General features: G+C 43.5%; 1 protein-coding gene across 13 annotated transcripts in view; it reads left to right on the top strand.

Moving 5' to 3' along the window:
• Window positions 1–23852, top strand: part of EPB41L2 (erythrocyte membrane protein band 4.1 like 2) — a 258307-nt gene that overhangs the window by 83181 nt on the left and 151274 nt on the right. For all 13 annotated transcript variants that reach the window (XM_088443090.1, XM_088443088.1, XM_088443086.1 and 10 more), the window contains exons 2-3: window positions 1359–1855; window positions 13807–14004. In XM_088443090.1, the coding sequence (XP_088299216.1) occupies window positions 1373–1855; window positions 13807–14004 (681 nt within the window). In that variant the 5' untranslated portion in view covers window positions 1359–1372. The remainder of the gene's footprint in view (window positions 1–1358; window positions 1856–13806; window positions 14005–23852) is intronic.

Here is a 23852-nt window from a genome sequence, read left to right as displayed (position 1 = left end):
GATCTTTTTAAGTGTTGAGCTTTTACCAGAGCAGTCTTTTGTATTGGTAACATGTCTTAACACCTGAGAAATTGTATGTGTTCTGAAATTGTAAGTGTGGTGCTCAAATAATAGAATGCAATGGTTGCCTATATTTAATATAAATTTTAACATAAGGCAGAATAAAGCGAATTGGGTGAATGACTCATATTAGTGTCCACATGTGCGAATTCAAATGCAAAGATGTTGCCTTAATATTTCTTTCTGCCAGTTTATTACTTCACTGCCAAAATGGAAAGGCCTGTTTAGCTAAGGGTCACCCGAGGCCATGTCCTGGTTTGTTTTGGGGGTTGGGATGAAGGATTAAAATTGTGCATTTCCAGATTTAAAGAAAATAAAAATAAACTTGCCTTCTATTATTTTGATATCAAACCTTCTGTGTTGTCATAAAGGCAATCCACAGGCATTTCCTGGGCTCATAGGAATATGACAGTAATCATTTTTGTTGCTGTGTTCATTACTTTACACAGCATACAGAACAGTATACAGGTCTAGGAAATGCGACAATGCCCCCCTCATTGCCTCAGTATGCTGTCTCTAGATGCTCGCTGATGCATGTGCGCTCTCCTGGGGTGCTGCTACTAATGAGCACGTCTCTAAGCATGAGTGAGACGTGTGCCAAGATGGTAATTGGGCACTGTGTAATAGATTTTGCTGGTCAGCATATACTTTAGTGTAATGTTCCTCATAGTGGATTTCAGTTACTAGTCTGATCAATTGGCTTTCATACAAAGTGAATGTCTTGCACTGTATTTTTTTTATTTGTAACTTAAATGAACATCAGGCACTTATAATTTAGGTGTGTATGACCTAGCTTCTCAAAGTATGTTTGTACGAGGAAGTGTTATGCAATGTGAAAATCCACTAGTTCTTTACAGAACCTGCTGTCATAAGGGTTAGGTCAGGGGTCTTGGCCCTCCAGCTGCTGTGGAACTACACATCCCAGCATGCACTGCCACCTTTTTGATATAACAGCATGCTAAAACTATGGCAGTGCATGCAGGGATGTGTAGTTCCACAGCAGCTAGAGGGCCAAGGTTGAAGACCCCTGGGTTAGGTCATATGCTAAACTGGAATACTCTGTTTATGTCATTGAGTTACTCCCAACATCCTCCGCACAAATATCCTTCCTTCCTCCCATACACTGCTGATCAGTAAATCTAGCTTTATCACCTATACTCTGTGGTCTCCGAGGAAGACAAGCATTTACCCTTTTCCTTTCTTAAAGCTCATAATGAACAAAAGTCAATATTGTACAATGTTACATTAATATTGTTATTATTTCAGAGGTTGATTGAATATCTTTCTTGCCATTTCAGCATAATCTAAAACCATGACAACAGAAGCAACATCTGCAGTTGACATACATGATTCAAACAAGTCTGAGAATCGGGTTGTTCAGTTGGAGACTGTGAATGAGGTGGGCCAGCAAACAGATGACAACAGAGAGGCAACTACTGACCACTCTGAAAATGAAAACCCCGGAGAGACAGAACAAGCTAATGTAACTGAGTCTACATCTTCTCCAACCAGTCCTGGAGAAAAAAGTCCAGGGAAGCAGAAAAGGGAAAAGGAGCCACATGAAAGCAAAGGAATTTCCCGCTTCCTAACACCATGGCGTAAGAAACAAAAGTCCCAGAGCGAAGTTGAGCCAGCAGAGGATCACAAAGATAACACAGTGGATTCAAGTGTGGTAACCCAGGGAAATGAAGGTGAACTGAACAACAAAGATGAAAAGTCAACAGAAGGTCAACATGTGGAGGCCGAGGTAGAGAGCAATAAGGAAACACATGATGTTAGTAATTCAGAGTTACAGGTGTGTATTTAATTTGTATATTTCCTCTTTACTTCATTGCATGATATCCCTGACCATATGTCTGCACTGTATTCACTATTGATTGTAATTAGCTTTAAGTTTGTGTGTGAAATCTGTCTATCTAAAATCAAATGTCCGGACTGACTTATCAACGCCCAACCCAAACCCCTGCACCTAGAAACATGACATCGCAGAGAATATTTCTTCCATGGCTTAGGTGCCCACCAAGAAGAGATGTTTTGAAATTCGACTGCTAAGGGGGGGGTGAAAAGGGTTAAAATGTTTCCTCCACCTGTGCAATGTCCTGCCTGACTGTCTCATTGCAGCAGAGTTAAACACCAACTTTCTCCCGCAGCCGGATTCAATTAGATGCGAAAAGCCGTAATAGGCAAAAAAGTTTCGCCTATTGACGCTTTTCGTCTGCTTGCGGCTTATCCCCAAATTCAAATAGGCGGAAAAGTTTCTCCAATGAATGGCAGGTGGAAGAATTGCAAAATCTCTATTTTGGGGTGCAAATGTGGGGAAATGATTCAGAACCCTTTGGACATCCCCACCCCAATCCAAAGGACAAATCAGCCCCAAAAAATTACCTCAGAACACCCTAAGAAAAAAAATTATTTTTGGGCGAAAATGAAAAAAAGTGGGAGGACAAGGATAAAAAGTAGCAAAATAGGTCTCTTGGGGAGCTGTATGGATGGGACAGGTGTTTTTTAGGATTGCAGGTGCATGCTGCATGTGGATTTTCTTTCAAATTTCTTAAAAGTACACTTTAGAGACACAAAAATATGCTAACACCCATTTTCAAGTACTCTAAATTTGACAGGACCATTTATTTTCCACCAAAAATACTGTTTTCTAGCATTTTTCAACATTTCTACAAATATGCTCGTAGAAAGCTTTTAACACAACTTAAGGACACAAAGTACTTTTATTAGGGCTAATAGTACACATCTGTAATGATTTCCAGTGTCAGTGCTTCTTATTTGGGGGAATCAGTCTGTACCCCAAATCTATTCAGTACTTTCCGCCTGTTATGCTTTTGCCTATTTGCGTTTTTGCCTGTTCTGTAACTGAATAGAGCAAATCGCAGGGACGCTCATGCCGCAAATTCATGTCCAAAACCAGCGAATGCGGCTGAAAGTACAATAGGCGTAAAGCCTCCAACTTTTCGCGACTCATTGAATACGGGCCCAAGTGCTGCCAATCATCACTGTCAGTCGGTGTGGCTCCACCATATTGGAATAGTGAGGGAAGGAAATATTTTACTACAGAGGTAAGAGAGGAAAATGTGTTACTATATAGGTGAGGGAAGGGAATGTGTTACTGCACATGTGAGGGAGGGGAATGTGAAATGTGTTGCTACGTGGTGAGGGAAGGGAATGTGTTACAACACAGGCGAGGGGATGATGTGTTACTACAGGGTGAGCAGGGCTAATGTGTTACCCCAGAGGTGAGGGAGGGGAATAAGTTACTACAGGTATGAGTGAGGGTAATGTATTATTACAGGTGTGAGGGAAGGATTGTATTTCTACTCAAGTGAAGGTGGGGAATGTCGAATGTGTTACAACACAGGTGAGGGAGGGAAATGTGTTACTTACTATAGAGGTGAGGGAGTGAAATGTGTTAGTACACAGGTGAGAGAGGGAAATGTCTCACTACAACAGTGAGGGAGGGGATGCATTACTAAAGAGGTGAAGGATTAATGTGTTATTGGAGTGGTGAAATGGAAACCATAAATAAATAAATATATATATCGATCTATCTATCATATGCGGCACTCGAAAGCTTCAATGATACTCGTGACAAGTTACTTCCTGTGGTCAATGTTTCAATGACATGGGAGTAACTTGTCTCTTAAATATTATTAGGGAATTTCATCCCAACACGGAATGCGGAAGCTCCCACAAATGTGTTGCACTTGTAGGTTGTTTTGCTTTCACCCTTCTGTCCAGTTCATCCCAAACCAGGTCTGTGGGTTTCAAGTGTGGAGACTGTGCTGGCCGTTCCATAATTTTGATACTTACTGTCTGGTTTTCCTCAAAGGTAGTTCTGACCTAGCCTAGAAGTATGTTCTGGGACATTGTCTTGCTGTAGATTGAACCCTTGGCCAACTACACATAGAACAAGAGGGTATTGCATGGTGCTGCAAAATGCTGTGGTAGTTCTTTTGGTTCAGTATGCCAGTCACTCTGTTAGTTGCTGACTCAGGGTCCAGCTAAAGAGCCCCAGACAGGTAGGGTGTTCCCAATGTTATAATTGTCCTTTGTGAAATGGCCTTCTGTCGTCAATAGTTTTATTGGAAATTTTTCAAAGAATTGGATGGAATATGGGTGGGATATAAAAGGAGGACAGGGAGGGGAGTACCAATGAAGAATTCAAAAACCTTTATGAATTAGTCATATGAGAAAATAATAACGCATTCATACAAAAGAGTAAAGTAACTTATCCATAACTAAGGAGAATGTAAGTTGAGAAAAGGGTCTGCTGTCTCATTAAGGCTAAAAGAAGAGGTGGGATCTGCAAAGCTAGTTGTTTTGGAGAGAGTGGGCCCCTCCTCCATCAGTTTTGTCACGTCCTCCAAATATATGTGAGCGACCTTTTTATGTATTTGAATTTGTAAAAATGTATTAGGTGTAAAATATGGGATGGCGCAAATCAAATACATTTAGTTTTGGTAATATCCTCATTTTAAAGGCTGCTAAGCGGCCCAACCAGGAGATGTCAAAGCCAGACCTTAAATTTTAAGTTATTGATATGTTGTATAGATGGGGTATAATTACATTTAAAACAATTCCAGTATGTTGTATAGATTGGGTATAATTACATTAAAACATTTCCAATTGAAACAGTGATGTACATCCTAAAATAGGGCAAATTACCTGATTTCCTAATATTACAACTTCCCTCTGAGTTTGTGGAGGACAGCCTTTGGAATATGAAATGGCAAATCTTCATTTAGTTGTATTTTATTTGTATAGTGATAATGCAATATATTGGAGTAATATAAAACAAATATGTATATAGAGAACCATCGAGCACACTGGCGGCTGCAGCGGGAGAATATCAATGGTAGGTCACCCACCACCAAAAAGGACCAACGGAAAAAGATATGATACCCTCCCGCTGTGCTCAACCTGGCACAAAACTAGATGTAATCTATGGTAAGACACTTGGTATAACAGATGTAGTCTCATAAACATGTGATAATATACAATAATAAAACTTCACACTGAAAAGTGGCACATATGGTATTCAACATAAATAAGGGGAAGAAAAATATGAATGATAGTCACTAGTCCTTAGAAGTCCATATATAATAATGGTCCTGATGTGGACCCGAAACATGTCCAAAAGGTCTCTCCCGGGGGTGTAATTCCTCTGTATGCAGTCCCCCAGAAAAAAAAGAAAAGACTAAGGGAACCAATGATTTAGTATGTCCCAAAAAAAGTTTGTTCTATTTTCCTTTAACATAGAGTGTAAGCCATCGTACCCTACTCACTCTGTAGGACTGAGGATGCCACCCATAAAGGTTTCTTTAAGTACAATTCCTTCACCTCAACAAATGAAGACTTTATAAAAAAAAAAAGGTTTCTTTTTGATCATCTAGACTCTTCCCTTTTTCTCCATGTCACCATCCTCAAATTCCGTAGGTTGCGAGGTATGTGGGTATAAATAAATGAGGGGTTCGGTCAAAAGTAGGAGTAAGTCAGCACTTTTATTTTAATTACGTGATTTAAAAACCATCCAAAAAAAAACAACAATACAGGTCACTGATCAACAGAAGAAGATGGAAAACACTAGAGACGGGACCCGCCCGCTAGACCTTGCATCATGGATATGTGAGTGTGTCAGTGTGGGGTCTTTCAAGATGGCCATGCATTCTATCTGGTCATCTTGGACGACCCCACGCTGACGCACTCACGTATCCATGATGAGAGTATATATATATTTTACTATATAATTTATATGGTGATGGTCACGTGGTATTAATGGTTCATGCACTTTTACGTGTGACAATAAATGTGTTAGGTATGAAATGTAGTCATCTCTTATAAATGTAGGAGGGGATAATTTTGAGTATTCAACTCTTTGCTAATGGCCTTACAACATATCTATTCTCTTCTACTAGAACCTCAGCAAAGTCCCAGCTTCCTAATGCACTCTCTTGAACCACTGTATGCAGGTGATTGGCACACACAAACTATATAAATTGTATGTTTCTACTTCAGGGTCCATAGGGGGTCCACAGGGTTGACCTTGGGGTATAGGTTGGGAACCAAATCCGGGCACCACGCAGTTAAAGCTTTTAGCTCCCAGGATGCACTGGGTCCACTCTCCCTATAACCCCACCCCCAAGCCAGAGGCACCTCAGTTTCAGTTGGTGCCCGGCCGGAGTCGGGTCACCGTTAGCGCAGGGGGAGCTGATTAGCAGCCCCTAAGCTTATTTTATTTTTTTAGGGACAAAGTTTTTTCCATGGACTTTGGACTCTTCAGAGCGGCAGCGTCGGACTGTCCATAGGACGTCTAAGCTGCCGCTCCGTCACCCCGCTGGCGCTGAGACGCCAGTACAGATCTGGGGATCTCAGCGGGACCCCAGAGTCTGTACTAGCCGGACTCTGCGGGCGCCCAGGACTGCTGCCGGATCCACGGGGAGCAGGTAAGGTCGCGGATCACCGCTTGCGGTGATCCGCGCATTTCAAATGCAGTCCTGTGCCTCCGGTCTCCGGGGACAGACCGGAGGCGCCGGCAGTGGCGGCGGGCCCCCCATACCCCGTGTGTCCACTAGACCACCAGGGACTTAACGATCGGTGCAGGGAGCCGGCGTCCCGGTGGTTAATAGCCGGCCAGGGGAGGCAGCCTTCCCTGTTACAGCGGCTCCTCCCCTCAGCTCAGCGCGCCTTTCAGTATCCATAGTCTGGCGTCGCTGAGCTGCTTCCTCCGCGGGCCACGCTTCCTCTGAGGTCTCCAGCGGCCATTTTATCTCTGTGGTGCAGCAGAAATCTCTCAGGATGGCAGTTGGTCCAGTCCCCCTGCGTACCTCACCATCAGGTCAGTGTACACAGCGCTGTAGCCTTCCCAGACACTGAATCTGGGCAGTTGAATGCAGTGTAATAGTGCAGTATATTATATGACATGTTTATGTATATATGTATATATCTGCATTGTATGTGACTTATGCTAGTGCTGACTGTCTGTACTTTATTCTCTCACCTGTCAGTGTATATCTATCCCTTTTCTTTATCTGCCCTAATACAGCTGTACTTAGGGTGGTTCTGAGACCTCACATTTATATACTTGTTAATATTTGTGTGGTTTGTCACATACTGTTGCGTGCTGCACGTTGCCATTTTTTAGATGGAACTGTGTGTTGCATACGCTGAAAATGGGTCCCTGCAGCTAATTTTTGGCATCAGTCAGGACCAGTATAGTGCTGCTTAATATTTCCGCCAAGAGGGTTGGTCAGATATGTCTGACCAGGAGATAGAGCGTTATACTGCACCCATTTTTACTATCCTGCAAGTCATGTGCTGCAGGTGTTAGTGCGGAGGATTTGACTCATAAAGGGTTCTGTATGTGGCGTCATCTGGTGCTGGCCTCTTTCACGACCCCCTTGGGCGGTTTGTTTTCTCGGGATCCTCTCAATTGCGGATCGCCGGGCGGGCCCCATTGTTGTACCTCACTTAGGGTTACTTCACCATACTGCCCTTTTCATCTCAGGGTATCTCGCAGCTTCTTGCACTCTTCCCCTGTGACACAGACTACCGCTCCCTGCAGGGGTTTTTCGCAGTATATGAATTCCCCCTGGTGCCACAATAGTCTGTCATTCCCCTTGCAGGGATTACCACAACAGCCACCCTGGGTGGATGTCGTTTTCTACGAAACGCTAATTGGCGTGGTTGACGCCCTGTGGTTACTTCCCAGTTGGCTCTGCCGTGAACTGGATACTGTTTGGGGCTCTTTCCCTCTTACACGGGGGGAAGCCTATTTCAGGTATTATTATCCCTGCTTTAGGGCTGGTAGCAGGTCCATTCTGGTTAGAGTGAATGTTGACCTGCACCTGTATCATACACCCTCAGTATTGCGTGCCTTCGGGTTCCCTGTTGCTGACTAGCGGGTGGATCGCATAGCGGGACTCTGGCTGTTGCCAGATAGGAGGTGTTACAACAGTGTTTGGCCTCCTGTCCCAAATTCCCTGAGGGTCATCACGAGCCCCTCCTGGGGTGGATGGGCGTGTTACTCGTCTGATTACAGACGTTACTACGCCTCCCATTCCTGCGTGGTCGGATTCTTCGGATCCGTAGGTGGTAACTCTGCCTGAAATCAGTATACTTGCTTTCAGGAGTTGTTACCCATCCTACCATGTCTATAGCATGGTTGGTTAATACTATTGCATATTGGGTTGATGCATTTGTAACGTTTTTTCCCCTCCAACACGTCGGGGGTTCAAATGTATTTGGTCGCTCACGTAATATATGCAGTTGTCATAGGTGGAAATGCCTATATTGGATACCAGTCTCCTAACTTTCAGAGTTCCGGCTGCGACTGTATCCTCCGTAATACCCTATGGCTGCGCTCTGGGAATGCAGAGGTGTAGATACCATCTTTAGGGTTGATATTGTTTGGTCAGTATTACTAACGACAAGTTTACCGCTTTCAGCTATGCCCACTACAAGGCCTCAGACTAAGTCTGTTAAGTCTTTTTGTCCTCTGGGTCAGCCTAAAGGTCTGTTTCTTCGTAGACTGTCGGCATCTACAAGGGCCGACATATCCAGTACCGAGCAGGCCTGGATTGCCAGCCGATCCTGCTTCTGAACCTACGGATATCTCTTCAGCCTGACGGGACAGGCCTACAACTGGGAGATACCGATTTTCTCAGTTCGCCCGGTACTAGTGTCAAGTTGCCGCGGCTACGTGGGTAGGAGGGTACGCCCTCTTTGCTCAGGCGGCCTCTTTACAAGGGCCTTACAGATCCAGAAAGCTATGCAGTTGTTGCGGTAAGCGGAGCTAATTAGGCCATCCCCACTATCTCAGTGAGGGACTGGTTGTTCTGCTTTCTTTCTGGTGCGGTGGCTGAATGGTCCTCTTTGGCCTATTCTCTGTCTCAATTCCCTGAACCAGTTCCTAAAGCTACCTGGGCTCAGGAGGAAATCCCTATGCTCCATCATACGATGTTTGGAACCTGGGGACTTTATGGTATCACTGGATATACAGGACGCGTGCCTACGGGTACTTACAGAGACCTTTCCTCTCCTGTATCACAGCAACACTTACAATTTTTCGGGCTCTGCCTGTTGGGTCTGTCCTCAGCCCCACAGGGGTTTACCAGCGTTTTGGATTTTCTGACAGTTCTTCTGTTCAGTATATCCCAATGCTCCTGTACCTGGACGGCCTCCTGCTCTTAGCGGGATCACCGGGGTACTTTACAGCCAGGTCAGGATGACTGTGGCTTCTTCAGGGTGCAGACGTTTAATCAACGGGGAAAAAGTCCTCCCTGCATCCCTCTCTGGGTATTCTTCATCTAGGATCCCTGCTGGATTCTCAGAATCTGAGAATTCTTCTGGCGTAAGACGGAATCTCCACTCTTCCATTAGGAGTACATGGTTGTCTGCGCAGTCGACAGATGTCTTTACACTCTGGGATGCATGGTGGAATGGGCTCAGTTCCATTCCAGGCCTTTCCATAATTGGCTCATCTCCAGATGGAACGAGTTTTTTCTGTCGGATAACTGTTCAAACGATGATGCTCTCTCCGGAGGCAAGTCGGTCCCTGTCCGGGTGGCTATGGCCATCTCGTCCAGGGTTTTCTTTGCTATGGACAGTGTCTGGATCGAATCCTTTTCAGTGCAGTTGGACGTCTGTCGATTCCACCCTGTCAATTAACTTACTCTGGTATAACTCTTGTTTCCCGGTGAACCTGAAAAGGTTCAGTCCGACAGGGTCAGGACAGTGGCTTCCTTTTTAGCAACACTGTTCGTTGGGTGGCAATGACAGGTATGTCACATATTCGGACATAGTCCGAGGGTCTCCTCCCGACCATCTCGGCAGTGTTCATTTCAGGAGCTCTCCATTGGGAAGCGGGAGTCCTCAGCCGTCACGACGTGCATCCCGGGGACTAGTCTCTTCCCCAAGAGAGGTTTCATCTCCTGGTGAGCAGGGGGGGCCCCCCTGAGGTGACCCTCATGGCCTTCTGACTTTATCACACTATGGTGTTACAGTCCAGCTCTGGGGATTCTGAAGCAACCTTCAGCGACTCTTTGTCGGTGAAGTGGTCCTTCCACTTTGTGTACCTGTGTTCTCCGGTCTCCCTTCTTCCTCGAGGTCTTTGGAAGTGTTTTCAATCGAGACGGAGATGCTTTCCTGCTGGTGGCTCCTGATTGCCCCAGATGTCAGGGGTACTTGGATCTTCGGAGTCTCTACATCGATACTCCATCCCTGATGCTTCACTGCCCGGACCTGTTGTCTCAGGGTCCTTGGTTTTGCCTTGGACCTGGGTCGTTTGTCTTTGACTGTGTCCTTACAGTGGTCTTACGGCTTCCCTGGCTTTGTCATCGTTGAAATGATTAGAGCACATGGATCAGCTTTTGCTGGGACCTACCACAAACTGTGGCAGCCATAAATCTTATGGTATTGTACCTGTCGATACAATCCTCCGTTGTCCAGGATTTCCAGATATTCTGGCATTCCTTCCGGCTGGCTTGGGTTTCACACTTGGCCTGGTCTTCCTGACAGTGCGGATCTCTACACTGTCAGTATGGTTGAGATATGGAATTGCTCCACTCTGGTATCCAGTTCATCCTTTGGAGTGTTTTCTTGATTATGCCTCCATTTGTCCTCCCTAGGGACTCCTTGGGAGTAAGTAGTGGTTCTTCGTTACCTCCGGGGACAGTCAATGGAACCGCTGGTTGTGATAGCCATTACATGGTCTATTGCTTAGGCTCTCTCTTTCTCTCAGGGTGTTTATATCAACCAGGAGAGTGTCTGAATTGGGAGCGTTCTCATGTGGCTCCCTCTTCTGGAGAGCATCATGTCAGGGTGTGAGTTGCTCTCGCCCTGTGTTTCTTCTTAGTGGTTTTCAGGTTCCATATTATTCTGGAACTTATGGTACGGCCATTCTGTCCCCAGTCCTCTCGGCTGGTGTGGCCTCATTGACTGTGGTCTGGCCTCTTTGGATTTATGTGATCCGTTCAGGTTCCTTACGGAAATCGGACTCCTTATTGGTGGTCTGAGATTTCTGGTTTTCACAGGAAAGGATGGCCGGCCTATAACCAAATGTTGGCTGGATGGCCTCGTAGGTCTTCCTCAGGGGCCTACCCATGGGTAGGCCTTCCTGTTGTTGATGCTTGTTTTTTCTCGGGCCATGTGACCCTCGTGTGCGGCTCGCTGTGGCGCCTCGGCTGTTTTGCCTTACTAGGTGGCCACGTGGTCTTCTGTCCACACCTTTTTAAGGTTCTAGGCATTGGTTTCCTTTGCCTCTCAGGATGCTTCCTTTTTGGCGACGGATTCTCCTCTCAGCACAGGAGCGTCCCCACCCTTGGTTGAACTGCTTTGGGACATCCCCAAGGTCAACCCTGTGGACCCCCTATGGACCCTGAAGTAGAAAACAAGAGATATGGTAAGAACTTACCTTTGTTATCTCTGTTTCTACGAAGTCCATAGGGTCCACAGGGCGCCCGCCCTGACGCACCTGGCTTCATATGGGCTGTGTGGCTGGTCACCGGTTTTCCGTCTCCCATTTCTGTGAGAGTGGTTATTGAGTGTTCCAGTTTTCTCTCTCTTTTTCTCTCCTCCTCCGGCCTTTGGCTACTTACAAACTGAGGTGCCTCTGGCTTGGGGGTGGGGTTATAGGGAGAGTGGACCCAGTGCATCCTGGGAGCTAAAAGCTTTAACTGCGTGGTGCCCGGATTTGGTTCCCAACCTATACCCCAAGGTCAACCCTGTGGACCCTATGGACTTCGTAGAAACAGAGATAACAAAGGTAAGTTCTTACCATATCTCTTGTTTTTTTAAATTGTAGTTGTAATCGTTCTGTTAGCATTTATATACAGGGTCCCACAAAATTCTGCAACTCTGTGCAGAACAAGAGAAATTACAGAACATAATATGTAGAAGTCTAACAAGCGAAATGCATAACTTTTATGGAGCATAAAACAGTAATGCCAAACAATAAAGCATAATCTGTAAGACTTAATAGTGCCATGTATAGGACAATCCTAAAGATTAGAACTGAACATGTAAGAAACAGTGATGCACAGGAGGACCAAGTGGGAGTGGGTAAGAGGACATGACATTTTTGTATTAGTGCTCGAGTCTTTTGTACAGAAGGTAAAATATTTTAACTGCTGGTAAACACAATACTTTAAATTTTGGCGTGCAAGAAGGTCACCACATATACTGTAGGTTGGGTACTGGATAGTGGCGCTCAGGATCCCTGCGGTCAGAATCCCAATGCTGGCATCCCGACAGGTTAGGATACCGACACTAGTCGGTAGGTATCCTAATCCTCCCAATAACACTAGCTCTCCCTCCCCGCTGCCTAAACATAACTCTCCCCCTCTCTAGTGCCTAAACCTAACCTCGCCCCTCTGCAGCATAAACCTAACCCTCCTCCCCCTAGTGCCTAACCCCACTACTTACCTTCGGGATGCCGGCGCCGGGATTCTGACAGGCAACCTAAGCGCCGGCATCCCGACTGTCGGTATTATAACTACTTTACATCCCACACTGTATCCACGTTTGCAGTTAATTTTTTTTTTTTTTTTTTTAAATTGAGTTTGTTTGTAAAACTTTTTTTTTTTTTTCTTTTTTCTTTTTTTTTTTTTTATATCATAACAAAACACAATACAGGAAACAAAATCCCCCCACCCCTAAAATACCCAAAAAAGAAAGAGAAAAAAAAAATGATAATAATAAACAGCCAATAACGTATACTCTCATTAATACAAGTACACAGTCAAATCCGATATATAAATAATACATAACAAAATTATCTGCACATAATAAATCTCTGCCATTCAAATTAGCAGAAAAATCATAAACAAAAACTCAGATTATCAAGACATTATTATGCCGTCTCACCGGTCGCCAGCCCATCAGTGTCTGAAATCTCTCCACCTCCAGTAACATAATGGGAAGAAGAAATCCATGGGCCCCAAATACTCTCATATTTGAGAATACAGTTACGCTTCGTATATAAAAATCGTTCATGGCCCACCACTTCATTCATCAACCTACACCACTCAGCAAAAGTAGGGCCCCTAGATGCCATCCAAGTGCAGGCAATACAAGCCTTTGCCAGAGTCATTGCATTAATCACATATTAGACCGTTAAACAATTAGCCCTGTCCAAGAGACCCAATCCAAAGATACACATTTTAGAGGACAAAAGGGGGATACCACGTTTCGTGTTGGTGACTTGGGACCAAAACACCTGGACAGCAGAACACTTCCAGAGAAGATGCCAAAATGAGCACTGGGGAGTAGAGCATTTAGGATACTTATTAGAAGCACCAGATCCAAATCTACTCAATAATAAGGGGGTAAGATACACCCTGTGTAATAAAAAAAAAGTTTGTATCTGTTGAAATTGCACTGCAGAGGTGGCAGACACAGGACTATTCAACATTAGAGACCACTCTTCATCTTTTAATGGACCCAAATCATTAACCCATTTAAGTCTAAGTGGTGCTAGGGCGTTATCATAATTAATGGTCAGAAGGTAGGAATAGATTTGAGAGATCAATCTCTTAACACTAGTCGCTTGCAGCATAGCCCTAACTGGATCAGGAGTAAATTGTGGAGGGCCAGAAGAAAACTGGACGGATAGGGCATGTCGAAGCTGTAAATAGCGGACAAACATAGAATTCGGGTCCCCATTGCAGTTCATTTTTACTTTTTTTCTCCTTTCTCTTTTCAGTTTGTTTTAGTTACTCAATATTCTTGTATTACTTACAGTCTTCTAAAGAGGAGAAGAAAGAAGTAGAAACACAAACGTTGGAAGAAAAGGAGGGCAAACAAGGGGAAAATGTGATAAAGGAGAAGCAACCTGTTGAAGCCAAGAAAGAAAGTTCTCATAAACAGCCTAAAAAAGTGCCAACTGTACCATGTAAGGTGACCTTGTTGGATAAAACTGAATACACCTGTGATATTGAGGTAAGAAAAAAAAAAACCTCTTATTTGCAACTATTTGCTTTGCTGGGTTGATTTGTTCATTTTAAATATTCTGTTTTAAGTGTTATGCGATGTGCATTAAATCTGGCATCAAATGTGTAAATATTTGTATCATAGCCCGTAATCTTGCTGAGGCAAAAAATATGCCTGACCCATCACTTTAAAAAAAATTGTGGTCCTACCACACTGTTTCTGGGTTCCATCGGATTGTAAGGTTAATTGTAATATTTAAAACAGTTTGAGTCCTTAAATGCACCTCAGACTGCCCCCCATGGCAATGGACCTCCATAAAGCCCATACATGAGAGCAGACCCCCACTTATGGAATATGTACAGAAAGCTGCTGGTAAGCCACAGCTATATAGCCAGATAGGAATGACTGATGTCCTACAGAAAAAAAGAACATATAAAGTGCCTGATTCTGAGTCAGAAGATGTGCCAATATTCTCGCAAATGTCTGTTGTTTTTCTTTAAAACACAAAAAAGTGCCCACAAACAGTATATAAAACACGACAGGCATCACACTGTTTGCTTCTTTATCCCCTCTAGCAGTATATAAAACATAACATTGTGGATTCTACAGACTCTTAACAAGGGTCATATTTAAATACAGGGTCTGGCTAATCTGAAACAGATTACTATACTTCCAGAGGGCTTCATAACCTGGACAGACCTCAAACACCTAAATTTATGGCCATTCAAACCAATAAAATGACAGCACCTTGACTGGTAAGCACAACACAAACCAGTCTCTCAAAATTTATTCCTTTTTTTTCTATTATAGCTTGCCGTGGCCAATCTTATATAGTTAGTGTAGTAATGCTGAACCTACACGGCAAATATTATTTGTCAAATATTGTCATATATATGGTGCTAAAAGATGCAGCATTCCTGGGGAATGGGGAGTTCTGATCAAATGTATCTAGGTGATTTTCAAAACATTCTTATTATTTGGGTAAATAGATTACTGACAGGCCTCCATATAATGCAGATACTCCATCAAGGTGGCCAAATTAGAGAGTGATTCTGGTGCAACATTGAGTGCCAGCCCTTTACTCTACCTCCCACATAATCTTCTCACAAATATAAAGATGTTAAAAATTTGTGAAGACAGTGTGAATTTACAAGGTGGTACCCAAGGAGTGTTGTCAAGGGTGTGGTTGTTTTGAACATCTAATATAATTGTGTATCAGTACAGCCAGGATACTGAGCGTTGCACTGTCACTGCTATTGGCTTCTCTGTTCTTTGCTTGGTGATCTCCGTGGTCCTCTTGATGACTGTATCTGCCCTACATTTATTTAGAATATTGGTAACTCATCCTGGCTATGCATCCAGCAGTGAGTATGATGCCATAGGGAAATATTGGGCACATTGCTAGCCTAAACGGTGCAAGATCAAAAGCTTCTTTCAGTAGTAGAAAAGGAAGAAGGTTCCGTTGAGAAGTTTTAAGCACAGTCCTGGTTGCCAGCAGCTGACTGTCTTGACATGTCCACTGTGGCTCATCTTTCATGTCTTCATGGTCGACTGTCTCTCTTCATTTCGACTCTAGTTGCTGCAAATGAATGCCAGTCACCAGTGCCTATTTTAAGATAAGTGGATTGTAATGCATCTGCCTTAAGCTGGGTACATACCTAGACAATCGTCTGACAGCTCATAAGATTCACAACCTTTTGGTGAGATGTTGTAAAGGGCCGTACACACTAAACAATATTTTTGAACGATATGTCGTTCATATTGTTCAGTGTGTATAGACTAAACGACCAACGATGCGCGCTTCCGTGGGTCGTTAACGATGTCTGCTGTCGTCCGAACATACAGGTCAATCTGATGTCGTTGTCTGGAACTGCCTGTTCGGAGATGTGGCAAGATGACGTCCCTGAACGATATAGTTTTGTGTTTATGCACAAGGGCCGTAACTAGGGTGGTGCGACCTGTGCACAGGGCAGGGGGCACTGTTTGGGCCTGTCAATTTTCCTGTCTATTATCATTCTCCCTGGAATCTTCTGCTCCTTTTATCCCCAGCATCTCCTGGCCTCCCCTATCTCTTCCCTGGCCCTTTCCCATGAGGCCATGGCCATTTTTCAGGTGTACTATCTTATATCCCTATTTGAAGAATGGGGAGGGGGGGCGCCAATGCTCTTTCAGGCACAGGGCACTAAAAAGTACGGCACTGGTATGCACTATGTCGTTTGCCCGGGAGTTCAAGGACAAACACTGGCGATATCGCTCTTGGAGCATATCGTCTAGTGTGTATGAGCGCTAAGAGTGTGTACCACCCAGCAATCCAGTTTTATCTATCGAAGTCAGCACCTGCACTTCGTGATCTGATTTTATGGGGGTTCTAAAATTTGACACACGATGGTACAATGTCGGACAAGCCTGGAAGTGTGTGCACCATCAGTCATTCTGACCAATACTTCTGCTGCTGTTTCTGCAGTTACAAACTTTTCAGCAGATTGTTTCTAGAGATCGCATGGTTGATTGTAATAGAGTGGTGTACGCATGAGTCTGCATGTTCATCTGTACTTTCAATCATAAATGTAATTGTAAGAAGAATCGCATCTCGAGTATGATTTGTAGCAGTGTGTACCTAGCTTTACAGTAGCCACATGCACTCTTCTCACCGGCTGCTATTGTTGTTTTCTCTTATGTTATACATCAATTGTTCCCCTCCCCTCTCAGAGGGTAAGCTTATTAGGGTAGGGTTCTGTTTCATGTTATTGTTTATGGTTTATATTAATCATGATTATGTTAAATAATTGTGAAGAAAATTAAATTCCAAAACCAAATGCCTATTATAATACACTGATGGTCTGTACTGTTGATGAAGAAAGATGAGCAAATATTCTGTAATGCCCTGTAACTGTGGCTGTCTTCAGAACATACTCCTGCTTTGACAAATTAGGACGGAGCTGCTAAGTGTCTTTTCATGTCACCTATCTTGGGTAATTAATGTCCAGTGATTTTGCAATTTTTTTTTTTTAAATTTCATATCTGAATTGATAGTTTTAAATTCTGCCATAACCTGATTAGAAAAAAGACCAGTATTGCCAAGGAGACCAGCACTGACCTATATTTTTTCCTTGTGTAAAGCCGTTTCAAGTATATAGTTCATCATCCACCTGGAAACAGACAATAGTGCAGTCTCATTATGTGACAAAGTATCAGATAATTGACAAATTAAAGACTTGCTTGAGGTTTTTTTGTGTGTCTTGTTTCTCTATTTTCCACTTCTGCAGGTTTTGCTTGTACATTGTTCATATATAAATATTTTATGGCGAAGGGCATTAAGACTTCTTGCATGGCCCCGTTTTAGTTAGGCATGTCTGAGCAATTGATGCACATTTAAGTTGACAGTAGATTCACTGCTGCTTGCAGTTCAAGAGCATTCGTGGTGCACCCCAAGGAAATGGCTGCCTTCTGCACAATGTTTAGGAGAGGGAATTTGTATTTCATCAGCCATCTTGTGTCGCAATACCTCCTTTAGTTTCAGCACTATTTTTAGGTTTGATTTAGGTAGCAAAAGTAAAAACAGCATCATGTTTTTCTCTCCCAAATAGCAGTGCAAAATATCCCCTCTTCAATGCCAAGTTAGACATTTAACTCCTAAAGGAGCATTCTGCTTTATATTCAGATTTGAAATAAACATAGATAATATGTTCAACATCAGAATTCCCATTCTACTACTACATGATATAATGGTAAGCAGGTAGGAATACTGCTATATACTTTAAAGTACTGGTATCCGTGTTACCTTTCTATAGGACATATCAGTCCTAATTTTATTACAACCTTATGTAAATATGTCAGTCCTTTATTATTATAGCCACCTATTTACATAATAGTAAAAATAATTCTAATTCTGCATAAAGTATACACTGGAGTGAGACGAATGATTCTAAAATCATGGCAAAGGGATACAGCTGAGTGTTTTTATATAAATTTATTTAACACTAGCAATATAAAAGCACAAAAGATAAGGGTCAAGTGCAATGAAAAATAATTACCAATATAAAATAAATGTAGGATGCTATTACAGATGTTTCCTCATACACTTACCTCAATAAGCTGGTTGGCTTGCGCCGAGCATCTTTTTCACCCGAAAATGCATCTGATTACCACTTTTCCATCAAAATCCCGGGTCCGACCTGGGATTTGGAACGCGGTTCCAAGCCAGGTCAGACCCAGGATTTATACCATTTCCACTGAGGCGCCGACCCGGGAATATCCTGATTCTGCGCCGTTCACACTGCACACGGGTGCAGTGCCGGCACTTGGAGATGTCATCACCAAGCGCCGGAAACTACATATCTCCCCTGAACGCCAGACCGTAGCGGACAGGCGACCAGAGGAGGGGGCCCTTTTCAGGGGGGGGTGTCATTTGGGAGGCTGTCTGAGACCGCTGTCACCTGGGAGGGAGAGATTGCAGCTTCCCCATATGAATGGATGGGGTAAAAAACGGAACTGTCTGGACCATACGGGAGGCTGTAATCTCTCTCTCCCTGGTGACAGCTTCTGAAAACCAGCCAATAACCATGCGGTAAACAGGTCCCTTGTCGGAAGACCCGAATTACCCGTTTGCACTGAGCTTGACCAGGATTTTACCCGCGTAAAACCCTGCTTGAGACCTGGGAAGAAATGCAGGGATTTTTTCCTAGGTGCCTTTTTCACTGAGTCGCTACCCGGGTTGACGCGGCAATAACCCGGGTATTTTGTCCAGTGGAAAAGGGGTATTCGTTGCAATTGGACATGACACCAGACTGCACTGATTAATTTGATGTGCAGCACTTGTATAACTGTGTCTTACTGAATCTGTATATAAAGTATATTTAATACAAAGGACCTTGGCGTGGAAAAAAGACGCATCCGCTACATAGTAGCACTTCGTATACAGGTTCAGTCACACACACAGATACAAGAGTTGCATATCAAATTAACAGTGCAGTCACGTGAAGCAATTTGTTGCATCCGATTCAGATGCATTTTTGGGTGAAAAAGACGCTTGGCTCAAGCAGAGTCGTACAGGATCTGTCAGAAAAGGGTCATTTGGCACGACTGCAGCAATAATTTGAGGACACATCAGTATACCTTGGAGGATACATAAGGCCAATGAATAAATCTGCATATACAGTGCCTTGCAAAAGTATTCCCTCTCCTTTGCAATTTTCATATTTTGTTACATTACAACCTGTAATTGTATTTATTTTTTTTAATCTGAACTTTATGTGATGGATCTGCACAAAATAGTCTAATTTGGTGAAGTGAAATGAGAAAAATATAAAAAAAGAATCTTGATAAATAAAATTCTGTAAATTGGCATGTGTATATGTAATCACCCCCTTTGCTATGAAGCCCCTCAAAAGTTCTGGCACAACCAATTGCCTTCAGAAGTAACATAATTAGTGAAATGAAGTCCACCTGTTTGAAATCTAAGTGTCACATGATCTGTCAGTATAAACACACCTTCTCTGAAAGGCCCCAGAGGCTGCAACACCACTAAGCAAGAGGCATCACACCATGAAGACCATTGAGCTCTCCAAACAAGTCAGGGACAAAGTTGTTGAGAAGTACAATTCTGGGTTGGGTTATGAAAAAAAAAATAATATCCAAATCTTTGATGATCCCCAGGAGCACCATCAAATCCATAATCATCAAGTGGAAAGAACATGGTACCACAACAAACCTGCCAAGAGAGGGCCGCCCACCAAAACTCACAGACCGGGCAAGGAGGGCATTAATAAGAGAGGTAGCACAAAGACCAAAGGTAACCCTGAAGGAGCTGCAGAGTTCCACAGCAGAGACTGGTGTATCTGTGCATGTGACCACAATAAGCCGTACACTCCATAGAGCTGGGCTTTATGGAAGAGTGCCCAGAAAATAGCCATTACTTAGTGATAAAAATAAGAAGACACAATTTGAGTTTGCCAAAAGGCATGTGGGCAACTCCCCAAATGTATAGATAAAGGTGCTCTGGTCAGATGAGACTAAAATTTAACTTTTCGTCCACCAAGGAAGACGCTATGTCTGGCGCAAACCCAACACATCCATCACCCCAAGAACACCATCCCCACAGTGAAACATGGTGGTGGCAGCATCATGCTGTGGGGATGTTTTTCAGCAGCAGGGACTGGGAAACTGATTCGAGTCTAGGAAAAGATGGATGGTGCTAAATACAGGGATATTCTTGAGCAAAACCTGTTTCAGTCTGCCTGTGATTTGAGATTGGGACGGAGGTTCACCTTCCAGCAGTACAATGACCCGAAGCATACTGCTAAAGCAACACTCGAGTGGTTTAAGGGGAAACATTTAAATGTGTTGGAATGGCCTAGTCAAAGCCCAGATCTCAATCCAATTGAGAATCTATGGTCAGACTTGAAGATTGCTGTTCACAAGCAGAAACCATCCAACATGAAGGAGCTGGAGCAGTTTTGCCTTGAGGAATGGGCAAAAATCCCAGGGGCAAGATGTGGCAAGCTCATAGAGACTTATCCAAAGCGACTTGCAGCTGTAATTGATGCAAAAGATGGCTCGACAAAGTACTAACTTGAGGGGGGTGAATAGTTATGCACGCTGAAGTTTTCTGTTATGTTGTCCTAAATGTTGTTTGATTCACAATATAAAAAAGAAAACACAACTTCACTTGTAGGCATGTTCTGTGAATGAAATGATGCACACCTTAAAACAATCCATTTTAATTCCATGTTGTGAGGCAACAAAACATGAAAAATGCAAAGGGGTGTGAATACTTTTGCAAGACACTATATATACTCCATCATCCCAGTAAAATATAGTATAGATTCTAAACAAAAATCTGTCATCACGATGGTAATGGGACCTAACATGAACATCATGCACCCGCCGCTGTCAGTCATGTCAGCCAAACCACATACTCCATGTCCTTGTATCCTCACACTGCCTCCACCGCAATTAGACATACTTTGCAGTGAGAGGACTGCATGACTCCCAGAAGTCCCAATTACAATGTAAGAATCCACAAAATGTTTCTAGGGTATCTAGGATGCAGTAAGGGCCCTAGTCTGTCCATTCAACAGATAATTGTTGGAGGTGGAGCATGCGCGGAGAAGGCGAGCGCCTACTGACCACATCATAAAGAGACCAGGGACCACTACACACCCCCCTGTTGAAGGTCTGCTTCAGATATAGATACCCAGCTAACATAGATCCAATGGGCTTTTCGATTGTGATCTAGTGATGATATGCATGATCTGGGCATGCTGGGAATTGTCATCACAGCCATTGGAAGAGGCTACGTGCAGAGATATTATGATGGATGCCAGCATGGGACATGTAACATTAGGATACTGTGCACGCTAGATGATACTGCAACACTGGAAGATTGCTGGATATCGCAGTACATCAGACCAGATTGTGACATTCTCTTCAGCTGTTGTCACTACAAGTTCCAGAATGTTCTGCACAATGTTGAGCCACAAAATACCTCCGTTTGTATTGCCTGGTACAGGCTCTTGACTCTTTCATGTAAAATTAAAGCAATAATAGCAGTGCCTAATTTTGAGAAGGGATGTAAAAGTAGGTGTTGTGGAGCCTGCAATAAAAAAAAGAAAATCACAAATGATTGAAAAATGGTAGTATGAGTGAGTAGGGCAGTTAGTGACTGATGTATCGCGGAGTGTAGTTGAGTGAGCTTTGGGCACTTTGAGTCACCAGCCAAGGTAAGGGGAGGGGGTGTTTGAGCAAAAGCGGGATGGGATTAGAGAGGTTGGCGAGGAGAGGAAAAAAAATCCTAAAAAATAGGAGTTCTTCCCTCCTTGTGCAATACAAGGCACTTTATCACGATTCATCCAGTTGTAGGAAGAAGACCATTATTAATATAGCATATGGTAAAGTAAACTAATTGCGGGGGCCGTTCTACTAAATTTGTATTTCTTATCCAAGTTACATGTACCAATCTATATATGCAGAGGCTGCTGTATGAGCATTTAATAAACCTGGTTAGATGGACAATGATGGATATTCTAAAAAAGAATTCTGTATGGCGCTGCAGAATTTTCTCTTACTTCCTCTAATTTTTTTTTTCCATTTCATTGCAGTTTCATGTTACAGTATCATTATGTTTAGGCTGTTGAGAAAGGGGTTTCTGCTATTTTATTGTCTTCACCTGCTGTGTTTAGTTATCAGTATTACTTTTGCTATTGTGTAGTTTGCGGTTTTGTTAATAAACTTATTTTTGGTAATACTAGCTGGTTTTCCTAATGTGTCTTTAGTGCAGAAAGGGCAGGGTGGAGATGCCACATCTGTATCTAACTTACGAGTTGGGATTGTGGGGAGAGATGGACGTCCGACCAGGACATCTTCTCTTTGATGGAACTCATGTGCTTCAATTGTGTTTCCTCAAAGACAAATACAGCATTTCATAAATTCACGTGTTAGATGCATCTTTTGTGTGTTCTTATCTACAGAGACTTTTCTTCTGTATGTCCTAATCTACAGAGACCTATTTTATGTATACCCTAATCTACAGAGAGACACACCTGTGTGTGCTCCACTACAGAGACTTGTCTATAACCTGCACCTTTTGTGTCCAATCTGCAGAGACGCACCTTCCGTGTGTCCTAATGTACAGTGACGCACCTTCAGTGTGTCCTGTTTCTTTGTCACCGAAGAGGAATATAGTATACATGAGGCAATATTAAACCAATGGTGAAATTGTGGATTTCATACCTACTCTGAGAATATCTTGCATTGGCTTTAGGGACACTGCATTTAGAAGTTGTTTCCATAGTTACTGAGATGTGGGAGTGCTATGTTGAAAACAACTTTATTACCATTTTACAATAAGCACTCGATTGCCAATCTTAGTGAGATTGTACTGTAGTAATCTGCTGTAATATATGAGGATGTGCAAAATGATGTACTCATTGAACATGGACACTTTCTGCTTAATTTAGGTTTTGTGTTGTAAAGCACTGAGAGGCATTAGACCTGATTCATAGATGAACGGATTTGCAGAGCTGTACACAAGTGGCTGTGCAAAGCCACCCATCTCTGATACAAATGCAGAAGAAGGTGTCAGACACCTCCCTGCTGCATTTGCGATCTCAGCACTGCGACAGATTGCAATGGTTGCTCCTATGGTCAGGCTGCAGGAGCTGGAGCTTCCCCAGCTTCCCCCAGTCTGACTGGGTGCTAGTGACGTAAGAGGCCAGGAATCTGCCAACGCAGACCCAGGCCTCGTCCCTCATGGAAAACCAGGGCGACTCGCCAACGTTTCTAGGAACTGTGACCAGCCACTCCCCTGCTCCGCACCCGCAGCATGTCAGTCATATGATGAATGTATATCTCTAAATCAGGCCCATTGTGCACGGTTCTCAACCTTATAAATGCAACCATGTCTATTTGTAATGTAACAAACTAGCTGTTGCCCACAGTGAAATTGCTTCTGCCAACATTTTTATTTTTATTTGAGGTGTTCTAGTTGTATTGCTTTGCATAGGGGTCCTGTGACGTGAGTGGCCCATGGGACCAGCAGTGCTATACAGACTGGTGGCAGCAGCACCTTCATCCACCACTCACACCATGTCACTGTGTGCCCTGTGCACAGACTGCTATGTAGCATATCCTATTCAAGTGAACTCTGGCCCAGAGCACCTCTCCCTCCACCCCTTGCCGGCCGTGCACATGGTGCCTCACCTATCTCTCTCTCGCACTGATGTCAATAAATTTTATTTTTGTTATTGCTCAACTTTAACTTGATGGATCAGGATAAAACACAGTGCCGGTTATTTCTGGCAGTTTCCACCACACAATGATGCAGTTTTCATGAAAATCGGTTCAGACGCTTGTGCACC

This window comes from Taudactylus pleione, unplaced genomic scaffold (assembly GCF_031769625.1).
Source record: "Taudactylus pleione unplaced genomic scaffold, aTauple2 ptg000326l, whole genome shotgun sequence".
Taxonomy (NCBI): domain Eukaryota; kingdom Metazoa; phylum Chordata; class Amphibia; order Anura; family Myobatrachidae; genus Taudactylus; species Taudactylus pleione.
The sequence above is the reverse complement of the archived record's forward strand: the minus strand, read 5'-3'. Positions and strand labels throughout refer to the sequence as shown.